Source organism: Carassius gibelio, chromosome B10, assembly GCF_023724105.1.
Source record: "Carassius gibelio isolate Cgi1373 ecotype wild population from Czech Republic chromosome B10, carGib1.2-hapl.c, whole genome shotgun sequence".
Lineage (NCBI taxonomy): Eukaryota > Metazoa > Chordata > Actinopteri > Cypriniformes > Cyprinidae > Carassius > Carassius gibelio.
The window spans coordinates 24057355-24074854 of NC_068405.1; the positions used below are offsets into that span (position 1 = coordinate 24057355).

General features: G+C 39.7%; 1 protein-coding gene across 2 annotated transcripts in view; it reads right to left on the reverse strand.

Annotated features, from left to right (window-relative positions):
* The window catches only part of erg (ETS transcription factor ERG), a 23601-nt gene that overhangs the window by 2860 nt on the left and 3241 nt on the right, over positions 1 to 17500 (reverse strand). The window contains exons 1-9 of one of the 2 annotated variants that reach the window (XM_052567314.1): positions 15401 to 15537; positions 9564 to 9763; positions 4384 to 4496; positions 2184 to 2387; positions 901 to 981; positions 642 to 758; positions 509 to 565; positions 276 to 323; positions 1 to 56 (exon numbers count right to left, since the gene is read on the reverse strand). The exon at positions 1 to 56 is cut by the window's left edge and continues 2860 nt beyond it. In XM_052567314.1, the coding sequence (XP_052423274.1) occupies positions 1 to 56; positions 276 to 323; positions 509 to 565; positions 642 to 758; positions 901 to 981; positions 2184 to 2387; positions 4384 to 4496; positions 9564 to 9763; positions 15401 to 15418 (894 nt within the window). In that variant the 5' untranslated portion in view covers positions 15419 to 15537. Of the gene's footprint in view, positions 57 to 275; positions 324 to 508; positions 566 to 641; positions 759 to 900; positions 982 to 2183; positions 2388 to 4383; positions 4497 to 9563; positions 9764 to 15400; positions 15538 to 17500 lie in introns of those variants that run through there. The other variant, XM_052567315.1, reaches the window with a different exon arrangement.

Here is a 17500-nt window from a genome sequence, read left to right on the forward strand (position 1 = left end):
CGAGCTGTCGGAGAGAAGCTCCAGGAGGAACTGCCACAGCTGGATCTGACCCGAACCTGAAGCACACGCACACACACACACACACACACACACCTCAACTATATCACCACTAGGGCTGTCCATTCAGGGACAGATTCACTAAACAGGGAAAATTAGCACTAGAATTATTGCAACTATAATGCGTGAAGATATTAAGATAGTATATAAATATTAACATCATAAGGTTTTGTAATGACGCCATGCGTGGGAAAGCACTTCACAAATAAATTTCTCACCTGGATTGGCCAGTCTGCTGCTCGTCGGCCCTAAAATCTGATACGGATCTGAGAAGAAGATGACAAACTGACATGAGAGACCATCCTAGAGATGCACTTCAGCTGATTTATAGAATAATAAAATATGCTGACAACCGATTAATCGTGTATTCTGGATGCGATTAATCGCGATTAATCGCTTGACATTACTAAAATCAAGACGTGAAACTCATGTTTGTGAGTGATGCTCTCACCTAGCTGGACTCTCTGCTCTTGGGTTTTGCTCATGATGGCAGCAGGACTCTGAGGAACTAATGAACACACATGTTCAGGTTAATGGTGAGCATCAGCGGCGTAACGTGTGCAGCACATGTGCTTCTGACCGACCTTTAGCTGCAGACGCCGGCTGACTCCATTCGGAGCGCCGGCCGTGGAGACTGCTGTCTGCTCTGCTGGCGTCTGGAGGGAAGACGGAGGCGTTTGGGAAGATGAAGCTGGCTCCTCCTGAGACACAGATCAGTGTGAGCGACGCCTGACAGTCTGAGCTCATTCAGCATCAGCAGCGCATGCACCTCAGACAGAGTGTGTGTAAGCGGTGTGGGCGGGGCCAGGGGCGGAGTCAGGGCGGGGCCACAGGGCTGCTTACCTGTATTGCGAGCATGCATTAACCGCGGGGAGTTTTGCAAGGCTTTGTCAACATCATCTGAGGTCAAGTGAGGAAGCGGAGCTGAGAAACAAAACATCCATGACACGTGAAAAATAAAGAGAATCAAACAATTCGACAAACATCCTGCAACACGATGCTGACTGAAAGAGAGACGGATGAAGACTGAAGGGTGGATGCATATGTGTGTGTGTGTGTGTGTGACAGCAGACAGGCAGATAAAAACAGTGTTCGAGTCTCTCTCTCTCATCTCATGCATATCTAACACTGTACATGATACAACACGAATTGAAGCTTCGTGAGCATTCTGTTTCAATAATGTCACAATGCAAAACATTTCTTAAGATTTCTTCCAAAATATCATTCATAAAGCTGGCTTGAAAAATATATATTTTGTATATTTGTAGCAATAGACAACAATATGTTTCTCTTTTATGCCAAAAATCATTAGGATATTAAGTAAAGATCATGTTCATTTAGATATTTAGTAAATATCCTACTGTAAATATATTAAAACTTAATGTTTGATTAGTAATATGCATTGCTAAGAACTTCATCTGAACAACTTTAAAGATGATTTTCTCAATATTTCGATTTTTTTGCTCCCTCAGATTCCAGATTTTCAGATAGTTGTATCTCAGACAAATATTGTCCTCCGAACAAACCACACATCACTGGAGAGATCATTTATTCAGCTTCAGATGATGTATACATCTCAATTTCAATAAACTGACTCTTATGACTGGTTTTGTGTCACAAATATCTTTAAAAAAGGAAACTAAAATACAAATATTTTATATAATTATTAAAAAAAATTCTCCTTTAGGGAGAAGCATGACCTGGATTGACCTGGTTATAACACGGCTTGCTGTGCATTATCCTGGTTATACCATGGTCATTCCAAGCACTAAAGAGTTAAAGCTGTTAATGCTGTTTGCAGCTCAATATTAGTGTAAAAATGAGGGTTATTTTTATTAGTCACAGTTCGTTAGTGCTAAACTTCTGTCTGCTTCAGATCAGACTCAAAGATGAATTAATTATCACTCGAGAGAGAAAGAGTGAGATGACAGCTGTGTGTGAATTAGTTTCTGTGCTCCTGAATGTTTCTGTGTGCGCTCTCTCTCTCTCTGAATAAAATCAGAGCATTAATATAGAACGCTGATTACACTGACACTGAACTACCTGTGCATTAAACAGCTGAAGCCAGTATTCAGACAGACAGAGGAAGTAGATTATTACTGCATGTTAGAGGTCATGTGACTCACTCTCTCTGAGGTAGTGCAGGTGAGACAGCAGGATGTCAGCTGTGTAGCTGCTGGTCAGACGCTGGACGTCGTCTTTGCTCATCTTGCAGAGCTCCTTCCCGTCGATGCTGTGGAACAGAGACAGGTCCACCTCAGGAAGCCCGTACTCCTTCACGGCCCACTCCAGCCACTGACGAACATGATCCGCTGACCACAGGCTCGGATCTGCACACAGCACACTCTTTACACACTCTTTACACACTCTTTACACTCTCTTTACACACTCTTTACACACTCTTTACACACTCTTTACACTCTCGTTACACACTCTTTAAACTATCTTTATACTCTCTTCAAACACTCTTTACACTCTCTTTACACACTCTTTACACACTCTTTACACACTCTTCACACTCTCTTTACACTCTCTTTACACTCTCTTTACACACTCTTTAAACTCTCTTTACACTCTCTTTACACTCTCTTTAAACACTCTTTAAACTCTCTTTACACACTCTTTACAACTCTCTTTACAACTCTCTTTACACTCTCTTTACACACTCTTTAAACTCTCTTTATACTCTCTTTACACTCTCTTTACACTCTCTTTACACTCTCTTTAAACACTCTTTAAACACTCTTTACACTCTCTTTACACTCTCTTTAAACACTCTCTTTACACTCTCTTTAAACACTCTTTACAACTCTCTTTACACTCTCTTTATACTCTCTTTACACTCTCTTTAAACACTCTTTACACTCTCTTTACACTCTCTTTAAACACTCTCTTTACACTCTCTTTAAACACTCTTTACAACTCTCTTTACACTCTCTTTACACACTCTTTACACACTCTTTACACACTCTTTACACTCTCTTTACACACTCTTTAAACTCTCTTTACACACTCTTTACACTCTCTTTAAACACTCTTTACACTCTCTTTACACTCTCTTTAAACACTCTTTACACTCTCTTTACACACTCTTTAAACTCTCTTTACACACTCTTTACACACTCTTTACACTCTCTTTACACACTCTTTAAACTATCTTTATACTCTCTTTAAACACTCTCTTTACACTCTTTTTAAACACTCTTTACAACTCTCTTTACACACTCTTTACACACTCTTTACACTCTCTTTACACACTCTTTACACACTCGTTACACTCTCTTTAAACACTCTTTACTCTCTATACACTCTTTACACTCTCTTTACACTCTTTACACACTCTTTACACTCTCGTTACACACTCTTTACACTCTTGTTACACTCTCTTTAAACACTCTTTACACACTCTTTACACTCTCTTTACACTCTCTTTACACTCTCGTTACACTCTCTTTAAACACTCTTTACACACTCTTTACACTCTCTTTTCATATTCTTTGTAAAGAGTGTTGTGTATAATTTGTGTATAATTTCATTTTAAAGTGCAATAACATATAAAACATTATGAGACATTAGGATGCGTGTCAGATCCCCGTCCTGTTGAGCAGCAACATAATAACCAGCGGATGTGATGTCTGTTCATCGAGAAGAGTACATCAATAACTTAGCTTTAGGGATTGAATATTTTTTATTTAGAATTTAGTTTTATTCAATTTTTGTATATTTCCTGCTTGCTGAAGGGCACAGGTAAATATGACATTTATTATAATGGGTTGATGTGAAGACTGTTTTAAGTTAAATTCATTTAATTAATTTATTTGATAGGGACACCTGCAGCACTGGTATCAGTGATCCTCGCCTGCAGGCGTATAAGATGGTGACACTTAATGCCTTTATGTTGTTCCTACATTATTACAATATAAATTTATATTTAAAAACTTTAATGTTAGGTGAAAATAACTGTAATTAATTGTGATTAATTTCAGAAAAACATGTGTGATTAATTAGTTACATTTTTTTATTTACTGAGTTTGGTTTGACTATCTTTTGAAAGCAGTTCACTCAGGTTTGGAACAACACGAGGGAGAGTAAATGATAATAGAATTATAATTCTAATAATTCTAATTACAGTTCAGCGTGTGTCCAGTTCATACTGTGCTCTACTCATAAATCCACTAGTTGACAGATAAAAGCTGTGAATCAGTGTAAGCACACACGTCTATGGTCCTGCTGCATGAGCGGGAAACAGGATGTTGTTGGTGAGCATCAGCAGCTCAGCAGGAAGTTAGACAGAATGATGAAGCACACACAGCTGTGATGAGTCACCTGCAGGAACGATCACTCTGCGCTCGCTGCTCCACGTGTTCGGCTCCATAGAGCTGCTGTACATCACTGGAGAACCCTTCCCCTTCACCACAGAACACACATCAGGAGAGGACCTGCACACACACACACACACGCGCACGCACGCACACACACACGTTTGTTTCTGTGAATTGTGGGAACTTTACATAGCCTTATATTACTGTTATACTGACTAAACTATATTTTCTGTCACTTAACTCTACACTGCAGAAAACCTGTTTCCATTCTTACACTTTCACATCATTTACTTTCCTGTGGGGACATATGGTCTCACACACACACTACAACACACACATACACACACAGACTACAACAAGTCGTGGAAGTCGTGGCCAAATGGTTAGAGGGTTGGACTCCCAATAGAAGGGTTGTGGGTTCTAGTCCCGGGCCGGCAGGAATTGTGTGTGGGGGGAGTGCATGAACAGCTCTCTCTCCACCTTCAATACCACGACTTAGGTGTCCTTGAGCAAGGCATCGAACCCCCAACTGCTCCCCGGGCGCCACAGCATAAATGATGAACACTGCTCCGGGGGTGTGCTCACAGTGTGTGTGTGTGTTCACTGCTCTGTGTGTGTGCATTTCGGATGGGTTAAATGCAGAGCACAAATTCTGAGTACTGAGTACTACACATTTAATACACACACTACAAAACTCTTGTTTACACACACAATACAAAACAAGTATAAAATACCATTCAAAAGTTTTGGGTCAGTAGGATATGTCTAAGAAATTAGAAGATGCATTAAATTGATCAAAAGTGCCAGAAAAGACACCTCTAATGCTCCATAAGATTTCTATTTCCAATAAATGTTTTTTTTTTTACTTTCTATTCATCTGTGAATCCTTTCAAAATAAAAATAAAATGTTTTCAACATTGCTAATAATCAGAAATGTTTCTTGAGCAGTAAATCATCATATTATTCTGATTTCTGAAGATCATGTGACACTGAAGACTGGAGGAATGATGCTGAAAATACAGCGGAGCATCACAGAAATACATTACACTTTAACACAGATTCACACAGAAAACAGATGATTAATATCCTAATATTATTTTCAGTGTTGGAGGTAACGAGTTACAAAGTAACGGATTACAGTAACTATATTATATTTTTGGGTAATGAAGTAAAGTAACGCATTAAACTAATAATATTGGTAACTACACCGTGTTTGCCTGTGTGTAAAGTTCTGTGCCGGGTTTCCCGATAACGAATCTTAGCGCTTAAGAGTGTTTTCTACTAGTAATTTTACGATCCTTCGTTATTGTTTGACGTGCGTTTCCCAACATTGCACGTAAAGCAATCGCACAGCTGTGCTTCAAGTGCTACGTAGGAGTCGCTCTCCGTTTGTCAAGTGCTGAAATGTCATCGCGCCTGGCCCTAAGGTAACTTCCGGTCGGTCTGGCTGCGGTGCAGTCTGCAAACGCAGTTAAAGTTAGGGTGATGAGTAGACTGAACTTGGGCTCAGGTGGTTGTGATGTGGGATGGGTTTCCCATACATTTATTTTTGGAGACTCCCCACGATTTTAAAACTAAATGATTTTCCAAAAGGCTTTGTTGAATAAACATGAGCACGTACTGCAAGTTTAATAATAATTCCTTACATTTATATGTTTAAATATCAAAACGAGACACAGGTGTTTTTATATCACTGTATTTCTGAAGGAAGACTTGTATGTTATATGCCTGATAAAGCAGCATTTGTGAGCTCAGCACTGCTTTCTTTACAGCTGTTACCGGGGAAACCTCGGGCTTTAAAGCATCTCCTGCTTAACATTTCTTCCATGTTTTATTTTTAAAATCCCCTTTTGTTTACCAAAAAATTAATTTTCAATATTTAAAAGAAAATCAAAATGAATGTTTTATGCCTTCATTTGATAACCAGAATTTCTGAAGGGAAAAAAATATTTCATAAGGCTATTTTAAGAAAAATTTAATAAATGAAGTTGTTTCTATGCATTTAAATAATTACACATGCTATAAAAATCAATCATGGTGAACAAAAAATAAAACATTTTATAGGGCCCTAAACATGTCATTTAAAAAATTTTTTTTATAAATTGCTGTGAAAATGTATAAGTGTTATGATTTAAATTAATTAGACATGCTTTTTGATTAATACATTTAAATTTAACCATTAAAAAGGAGTTGAGAAAAAAAATGGAAGCAAGAAAAATTAAAACAGAAAACGGGATTTGGAAAAAAATCCCTAAAAAACTTTTAAAAAGTAAAGTAAAGTAATAAGTAGTGAAGTTACTTTTCAAATGCAGTAACTAGCAAAGTAATCTCATTACAATTTACAAAAGTAACTAGTAACTAAATACATTTTTTGAGTAACTACCCCAACACTGATTATTTTACAATATTTTCTGTATTTTTGATCAAATAAATGTAGTCTCAGTGAGCAGGAGAGACTTTCAAACACATCTTACTGACCCCAAACCAAGTCTTTGTTACAGTGTTCAGCTGAATGAACTGAAAGAAAGACAGAAGGTGAACGCCGGAGGAGCGTGGGCAGATGATGCTAACACTCGATCTGTCCAGAGCGTTTCTTCACTCTTCTGCACGAGGACAGATGTGAGGGATTCTGCTGGAATGTGTCACATCAACAGCCCAGAGGCTTCAGACGCATTCGCTCATGTGTCGACCAACTGTTGGGCTCGTGGAGATGGAAAGAGCTGCTAAACTGGCACGCATCTGTCAAACACGGCCAGCGCTGCTGATGCAGGAGCAACGACAGCAGAGAAGCTCACACACTGACCCCAGCTGCTTCACATCACCTTCATCAGTCACTTCAACACAGAGACTACAGCCAAACACAGTGTCTGCCTTAAACTAAAGCACAAACAATACTAGATGAAATAATATATATATAAAAAAATAATAAACACACAGTACAGACCAAAGGTTTGGACATACCTTCTCATTCAAAGAGTTTTCTTTATTTTCATGACTATGAAAAGTGTAGATTCACACTGAAGGCATCAAAACTATGAATTAACACATGTGGAATTATATATGGAATTATATACATAAAAAAAAAGTGTGAACAACTGAAAATATGTCATATTGTAGGTTCTTCTTTTGCTTTGATTACTGCTTTGCACACTCTTGGCTTTCTCTTGATGAGCTTCAAGAGGTAGTCACCTGAAATGGTCTTCAACAGTCTTGAAGGAGTTCCCCGAGAGATGCTCAGCACTTGTTGGCCCTTTTGCCTTCTGTCTGCGGTCCAGCTCACCCCTAAACCATCTCGATTGGGTTCAGGTCCGGTGACTGTGGAGGCCAGGTCATCATCACTCTCCTTCTTGGTCAAATAGCCCTCGATGCCTTCAGCGTGACTCTACAATCTTCATAGTCATGAAAATAAAGAAAACTCTTTGAATGAGAAGGTGTGTCCAAACTTATGGTCTGTACTGTATATTTATATATATAAACTAATAAAAAAGTGACAAAAATACCAAAATCTACTAAATGTTTAACTAATATAAAAAAAGGAAACAGAAAATAATAAAGACGATCACAGTATCTCAGTGACACTAAAAGAGCAGTGTCTCTGATGTCTGATTTTCTTCTATTTGTTGAGAACTGAAGCTGGTTTCCATCTGGTGAGGAACACATTATGATGATCAATGAGTGTTCTGGGCAGAAGATCACTGGATCATCATCTTTCCATCGAATCAATCTGATGATCTGATAGTGGAGAGACGGCACAGAGCCACATGTCCTGACGACTTCAGAGGAACAACACAGACCAGATCCAGAGCGCTTCTGTGTGTCTGTATCAACCAGAGCTGTGCCATAACCCCCCAACACACACACACACACACACACACAGAGACACACACACACACACACAGACACACACAGACACACAGAGACACATACACACACACACACAGAGACACACACACACACACACACACACAGAGACACACACACACAGACACACACACACACACAGAGACACATACACACACACACACAGAGACACAGAGACTCACGCACGCACGCACACACACACACACACACACACAGAGACACACACACACAGAGACACACACACACACACACACACACACACACACAGAGACACACACACAGACACACACACACACACACACACAGAGACACACACACACAGACACACAGAGACTCACGCACACACACACACACACACACACACACACACACACAGAGACACAGACACACACACACACACACACACAGAGACACAGACACACACACACACACACACAGAGACACAGATACACACACACACACACTTTTCAAAGCATGCTGTGCAGAAGTGTTCAGATGAAATCTATATTTGATTAACAGATTTTCTGAGCCTTTTTTCTGAACTGACAGAGATCTGATATCATGCTGCGCACACAGAAACATTCAGGAGGTCAGATGATTGTCTATCAGCGAATCTTCAACATGTTTTACAATAAACAATACTTCCAGATTGAACTATTTTTAGAGTTTAGCATGAAAAAATGCTGTTTAATAAAATAAGTTACTGACTTTTTGCGACAGGATTCATCTTAAGGCATTCCTCATTCATTCCTAAGTGATCCGTAAACAGTGACTGAGTGATCCACAACTCTGATGGAAATTCAGAGACTTCATGGCTGTAATGTGTTTGGTTATTAACTCTTTCCCTGCCAAACACAGAAGTGTCCATGCTCTCACTGTTATACACTAGGGGGCGCTGTTACACATCTCCTGAATGAGTCACTGATCAAAAACACAGACCAGGAAGACGCAGAAACGAGCATCTCGTATGAAAACTAATGCGATCCTCAACACTAACAGTGTATAATGAGAACAGTCTGATGCTAGCGAGTGAAGTGTGGATCCAGAAAGTGTTAAAGGAGTTCTGATGGAAGACATCTACTGCAGCTTTACTCTGATTATATTACTGAATATTGGATCTATTGCATGTTCAGATATTCATACAACAAAATATTATGGAGGCCGTGAGATTTTAGTCAAAATAAGCAAAAACGCTGTCAGTGGCTGGCAACTTTTTTCAAACATGCTGGCAGGGAAAGAGTTAAGGCACATGTGATCCATCTCTGATTATCCCTCTGTGTGACCCCGGTCTGACCTCTCTCCTGCTCTGGGGGCGTGTCTCACCTGGATCCCGCGCCACACTCCAGCTTCACAGTGATGCGTCCAGGGGGCGGAGCCAGCCAGTCCTGCTGATGCACTCTGGGACTGAGTTTGTTTGGGCCGTATTCACCGGCGGCGGACGCAGTCATGTCCGTCTTATACTGAGACACTCCGTACGAACACTCGTATAAAGACTGATCCTCACTCACCACCGACAGCGCCTCCTACAGGACACACACACACACACACACACACAGAGTTTGCGTTTCTGAGCTGAGAGTTACTGCCAAAAAGATCAGAAATGTAGTCCTTGGTTATATCCATCAGTTGTTGATTGGCTGTTGAGATGTGGGCGTGGCTATCTACAATGGAGGTGAGTCTAAATGTGAGCTTGTAGTGGATTACAGCCAGTGTTGGGTTAATTTCTCTAAAAATGTAATTAATTACTAGTTACTAATTACATCTTCAATAGTCTAATTAGATTACTGTACAAATTACGCTCTTAAAAAAAGTATTTAATTACTTATTACTTTTTAAATCCTATATCAACCTCGATTTTTAAGTTAATGGTACAAGGACGGAAATGAAAGGGTTATTTTGATTCTTCAAGTAAATACATCAATTATTCTGGTCACACTTTAGATTAGGGTCCGATTCTTTCTAATAACTATTAACTATGACTTTTGCTTCAAAATACTCCTAATTACTGCTTGTTCATTCTTAGTAAAGTAGTTTAAACATTTAGATTAAGGTCTTGCAAAATAAATAAGACATTAATATGTGATTTTTAAGTAATAATAATATTACATTTTATTTATAATGCGCTTTTCTAGAACCCAAAGCGCTACAAACTAATAAAATACAATAAATGCAATACAGAGTATAAATTATAAATCATAAAATACTCATTACAGTACAACACACTAGAATATTACTGACAGTCCATAAAAGCAATTTTAAAAAGATCCATCACGCACCCTAAGGTCACAAAACGCTGGACTTTTGGTCGTTCCTAGGATAGCAAAGTCCACTAAAGGAGGTAGAGCTTTCTCACATTTGGCTCCCAAACTCTGGAATAGCCTTCCTGATAATGTTCGGGGTTCAGACACACTCTCTCTGTTTAAATCTAGATTAAAAACACATCTCTTTCACCAAGCATTCGAATAATGCATCTAATAATCTTGGAATGCAGTTATATCTGATCAAATGTGCATTATTACTTTTTAGCCTGGATTAAACTAATTGATTTTGCTTGGTTTGAACAGCAGCTATGCAATTATGTAATTATGTCTCTGTTTCTCTGTTTTTGCAACTCAGCAGCTCAATCAGGAGAGATCTGAGTCGAGCTGAAGCTGGACGCTTGTACAGTTACACCAGAAGAGAATTTACTGGATCAAACACTCTCAACTATCCATCAGAGACAGAAGACATGAGCAGACTGATCGTGTTAATCATTTAGAGATCTTAGACATTCATGAAACAGGAGCTTTATAGAGTTAAACTCAGATGAATTCATGAGGAGCGCAGATCTGGGATCAGCTGCAGGAAAAGGAAGTGATGTCGGAAACCAGATGAATCTGCAGGCCGCTGATAACAGAGCTGTGAAGCCCATTAGTGAGCAAACCGGTCAGAGGAACCTTAACCTGAGAGAGAAACACACTCCAGCACACCACACACACACACACACACCAACTCACAGTCAACATCAGCTTCATCAAGATAACACACTCACAACTCCTGCGTTCCAGCAGATATGAACACGCCCATAACACACACAATGCCCCGCCCACCACACGCTCTCAGCCAATCAGAGGGAAGCACTGCAGTGATTGACAGTCTGCACACCTCCATAGAAAGAACAGCAGTGATAAACACAGAAAAGTGAATGAAAGAGATGTTCTAGAGCAGGGTTCTCCAAAACACTGGAGGTCTATCTTCTAGGTGTATGTGACTTCCTTTTTTCAGAATAATCCAATCAGAGTTATAATCCTGTGCTTGCTCTTCTGAGTTAGACCCGGCTAACCCTTTCACCGCTCGATGGCATTTAGCCTCTAATGTAGTCAGAAGTGTGGAGATTTTTACATTAGCTTATGTAGAACTGTTTATGGAGCAAGTTAAATTTAATTGATCATTCTGACTCATCCTTTTATAAAAAAAAAAAGTTTTCAAGGCTGACATTTTATAATTTTATTATAAAAAATGGTCACAACTTTTAGTACATGGATAACACGTTATGAATATTTTTGTTAGTTTAAAATCTGGCCAAGATTTTTTTTTAAAATGTTTTATTTCACTGTTTAGACAAATAAAAAGAGCATAGTGCTGCTAATTTTATTTCTTGGCTTTTGGTAAAATTATTTCAGTGTGTGTATCGGTTCTTTTTAATATTTCCTGCGCCTTTGAACAATGCTGTGTACAACCGTTTGGACTGATAGATTATTAAAGAGATTTAAGTGTAGCTCCCAAGATTTAAGTAGCTCCCAAGTGAAATACGGTTGGAGACCCCTGTTCTAGCGAATGAAAGCAGACTTGTATGGGTTTACACGTCGAGAAATCAGCGTTTGGGTCATTCACACATGTAGCCACAGACAGGAAGTGTTCTGCTAGCATTTCCTGCATTCCTGACAGCACGGGATAACAGGGGCTGGGAATGGAAAAGAGGAAAAAGCTCATCCATCTGCATTTGTGAGAGCCTCTAATGAAGCGAGGAAGACGCCCATCGTTAACGCCGCGGGAGCGACACGAAATTAACCTCAGAGCAACGCAAATACAACGCTCCACCCTCCACAGAGACCAAGAGTGTGATTGTTCACGATGTTCAAAGAGTTTGAGTGAAAAGAGTTATCATAGTTAACTAAAACTAGTCTGAAACCATTAAAAACTTGTTCCTTAGTTGAAATATTATACAAATATATATTATATACCCTGTAAAAATGATTCTCTTACTTATTTCAAAACACAACACACAATTCTCTCTGTAACACACACAAATCTAACAGGAAGTATCTTGACTTCCTTTTTCAAACACGAGCGATCAGAAAGCCACAATACTTCATCAGTAACTCCTCACATCTACACAACTACACAAGCTGGATCTGTGTCTTTAATTGTGTGTAATACTGTGTTCACAAACACAAATGCTAACAGGAAAAAGTTTGCTTTTGTGAATTTTTCAACATCTCTCTGCAGTTACTTTCAGTCTTGTGCAGTAATGTTCACAGGAGCTTTATGTTTTAAACAACTGTGTGCATATATCCATAAACTATTCTTATTCTTATCTAAATCAGAATACTGACAAAAATTCTAATATCTTGATACTAAAATATCGCTGGTTGGGGGCGGGACTATCTGCTTGACTGACAGACGGCAGAAGAGTTTAGGAAACCTGTTCGGACTCAGCCATTATTTCTGTGAGGAATGACTTGATAAATGTTCAGAATGATTCATATTAATATTATAAGTGTTCACTGTATGTGAACCGACAGAAGCGTTTGTTGTTTAGACTCAAGATACTCAAATCTGACTTTCTAATAAAAGTTGAATGAAACATGAAGAGAAGCAGAGACGACAGCAGAGATCAGCATCTGATGAGTTTCACATTCTCTGCACATCTGTGCGAATCATCTCTCCACCGACTCCATGTTCAGACATCTCTACAGTCAGACACGCGTGTTTACATGCGTGACCCGGTGGATCTTAAAGATTACTCTCCTCGTCATGTTTCAAACCTGTTCGGCTTTTCTTCTTCTGTGGAGCAGTGGAAATAAAAATGATTCTGAAGAACATCAGGAACCAAACAACATTTGAGCAAAACTGACTTTAAATGTATGGACAAAAAAATAAAAATCTAAATATCTTCTTTTTTTCAGTAAATACTGACACAATGATCATTTTCAGATCAACTATCCCTTAGAGATCCGTACAGAAACCTTCATGTCTGTGTTATAAAGTTTAACTGAACGTATAACGTTTGTAGTGATGCTCTTGAATGGAAGTGTCTCATGGTACGAGAACTAAAGTGTGTGAAAAACTAAAGTGTGTGAAAAACTATTCCTGACTAAACGAAGCATCACAGGTCAGCTTTAACCGGAGGAACAGTCTCGATACTTCATTCAGCAGACGCTTTTATCCACACGAGAAACGATAAAACACTGTGAAGTAGAGCTGATTTGAAGCAGACGCAAAATAAATAAACTGAAGAGGATAAAATATTCCACTGAAACTTTAAACTCTGCAATCATAAATCACTGATTCGTGAGACGCAGGACAAAAGGGTGCCATAAATAAATACTGTGCTCAGACAAATGAAACTTAATTTATATATCTAATGTGTAGAGCCAGTGAGCTATGCTTCGATTCTACCTCACAACTTTACTCTATTTTTATCAAAATGTGCTTTTTACCTTGGACTGTGTAATATAATTTTAACTTTATCTTTAACAGGAATTAAGTTGTTTTTAACATTTCAAAGCATTGTCATGTTAGCAGACAGATTACACTTTCAGATGTGACCAACAATTTGTCAACAAATATAAAACATCAATGAAATATTATTCAAAAGTCATCTGAGAGTGGTGATGAAAACCTGAATTTGTAATCATTTTAACTGTCTAATACACTGAATCAGTTAATTACCGTATTAAATCAAACACAACAATCAGTGAGGATGTTACGCTTTATAAAACAGGGTTAGGTAACTTTTAAAAACAGTTATATGAACAAATAAAACAATTCATTGTTTTCCTCTATCCATGTACATTCACCGGGATCTCAATATTCACATTTAAACACCAAAATTATCCGAGCACTTATGATCAGAATATGAGCATGTTACAATTGCTGGACGTGTTTTGTGTCATGACTCAAGAATCAGTGAAAAACTGAAACAAATGAGATTTCAGTCATAAAAGCTAGTCCAACTTAACTAGCGTTTAACCAGTCTAACTTTCCCTTCTCGGATCTAACTGAATAAAACAGGGTTTCTGCAGGGTTGGTGAAGGTGAACTTCTCCAGACAAAGTCAATAAAAAGTTCAGAATAAATTGAAGGGAACACAATACATCAATATGGTCTCTAAATCTGATTGTCATATATTTGCAACACTTTACATTTTTTTCAAATACAACAGATCTCCGTTCCTTTGTAATTCACTTACCTAAAGCTTTTAGATCGGATAGCTCTGCTCACAAACACTAGAATATGGAAATAACATTTACCTTTTGAACATGCCTTAAAAAAAAAGAGAGAGAGATCTGTCTTGTTTTCCAGTGCAGATGTCTAAAGTTCCTTAAATCAAGATACATTTACTGGAGATGCAAGATCAGCATATGAAGTCTTGTTTTTGAATTTATGGATAAAACAAAACAAAAAAAAGAACAAATTTCTGCCAAAAGGTTCAGAAAAATCTATTATATAAATAAGTTTTCATTCCCCACTGAAAGATATTGTTTTTGTTTTAATCATAAACTCACTTGATTTTGTTCGGTTTCTCAGAAAACAAGATTTTGCATCTAATGTGTCCTGATTAAAGGATGTTTAGATATCTGCACTGGAAAACAAGACACAAATACTGAGGAAGAGAAACATTTTTTCGCAGTTAATGCTTTAAGACTTTAAGACTTTCTGCTCTCATTTAAGACATTTTAAGGCATTCATTTGTGAAAAGAGTGAATTAATACTTTGTAAGACCCGCAGAAACCCTGTAACAGTTATGATTAGTTGACTAAGTTGTACGACTAGTCAAAGCAGTTTATGAAATCAGCCACAGATTTGACCTTAGAGTCTCCACACAGAGCGAAGATCCACACACACTCTCAGAAGATGGAGCTCTCCAGAAACGAGTGTTTGAGGAGCCGCTCTTACCTTGATGGTGCTGGCCATGCTGGAGCACGACGGCCGTCCTCGCGCCGCTGCCGTGTGTGTGTGTGTGTGTGTGTGTGTGTGTGTGTGTGCGGGGTTCTGCAGAGCGCGGTTCGGAGCGGATGAGATTGTGCTAAAGCTGGAAGTGAAGTCAGCCTGCAGGAGGAAGAGCTTTCTATTGCTTCTGGACGCGCAGCTCGAAGAAACAGGATATTTGGGAGAGCAGAGATAAGCTGAACTGAAACAATGATGTTTTTCTGGATGTGTGTAAGATGGAGAGACAGGATACAGATGTGTGTTACAGACAGACGGACAGATGAAGATCTGACCTCTCACACTCTCCTCAGGTGTGCTCATCTGTCACACACCCTTAATGCACTACGAACACAAGGGTCAAACACACTCGATCACAACACAAACTGATCATAGTGACCAACAGCACACACAAACACACACAACACTGAACACACACACCGCTTCTTAACTAGCAGAACTAACTGAAACCTCTTAACAGCACAGATCAAGTGTTTGTGTGTGTGTGTGTTCCTCTGATTCTCTTGAGTAACATCAGTTGCTTTGAGGAAGTCACAGTGAGACACGTTACAGTGTGAAGAAATCAGTGAACACAGGAGAGACGCCCTGATAAACACACACACTGAACACACACACACACACGCTCGCATACACACACTCACTAACACAGTTCTGTCACGCTACAGGAAATCACAAGCAAAGAGAGCAGCATTCCTGCATTCTCATGGAAAACAGAGTGCTGTCTCTCCACAGACAGACAGACACATGGAGAAACAGATGGAGACAGAAAGACAGATAGACAGAAGGACAGAGGTACAGAGAGACAGATGAGAGACAGACAGATGAGAGACAGATAGAGAGACAGACAGAGAGAGAAAGATGACAGATGGAAAGAGAGAAAGATAAACAGATGACAGAGAGACAGATGACAGATAGTGAGACAGACAGACAGACGACAGACAGATAAATGGAGAGACAGACAGATGAGGAGAGAGACAGATGGAAAGACAAACAGAAAGACGGACAAATGGAGAGACAGATAGACAGATGACAAACAGACAGATGGAGAGATAGACAGATGACAAACAGACAGATGGAGAGACAAGACAGACAGATGACAAATAGACAGATGGACAGACAGACAAACAGATGATACATAGACAGATGGACGACAAACAGATGACAGACAAACAGACAGATGACAGACAGACAGACGACAGACATGGGACGACAGACAGACGGCAGACAGATGACAGACAGATGGAGAGACAGACGGATGGACGACAGACAGACGACAGACAGATGGACGACAGACAGACGACAGACAGATGGACGACAGACAGACGACAGACAGATGACAGACAGATGACAGACAGATGACAGACAGATGGAGAGACAGATGGATAGGTGACAAACAGACAGACATGGGACGACAGACAGACGACAGACAGTTGACAGACAGATGACAGACAGATGGAGAGAGATGGATAGGTGACAAACAGACAGATGACAGACAGACAGACGACAGACATGGGACGACAGACAGACGGCAGACAGATGACAGACAGATGGAGAGACAGACGGATGGACGACAGACAGACGACAGACAGATGGACGACAGACAGACGACAGACAGATGGACGACAGACAGACGACAGACAGATGACAGACGGATGGACGACAGACAGACGACAGACAGATGGACGACAGACAGATGACAGACAGATGGACGACAGACAGACGACAGACAGATGGACGACAGACAGACGACAGACAGATGGACGACAGACAGATGACAGATGGAGAGACAGACGGATGGACGACAGACAGACGACAGACGGACGACAGACAGATGGACGACAGACAGATGGACGACAGACAGACGACAGACAGATGGACGACAGACAGATGGACGACAGACAGACGACAGACAGATGACAGACAGATGGACGACAGAAAGATGGACGACAGACAGATGGATGACAGACAGATGGACGACAGACAGACAGACGACAGACAGATGGACGACAGACAGACGACAGACAGATGGACAACAGACAGATGACAGAC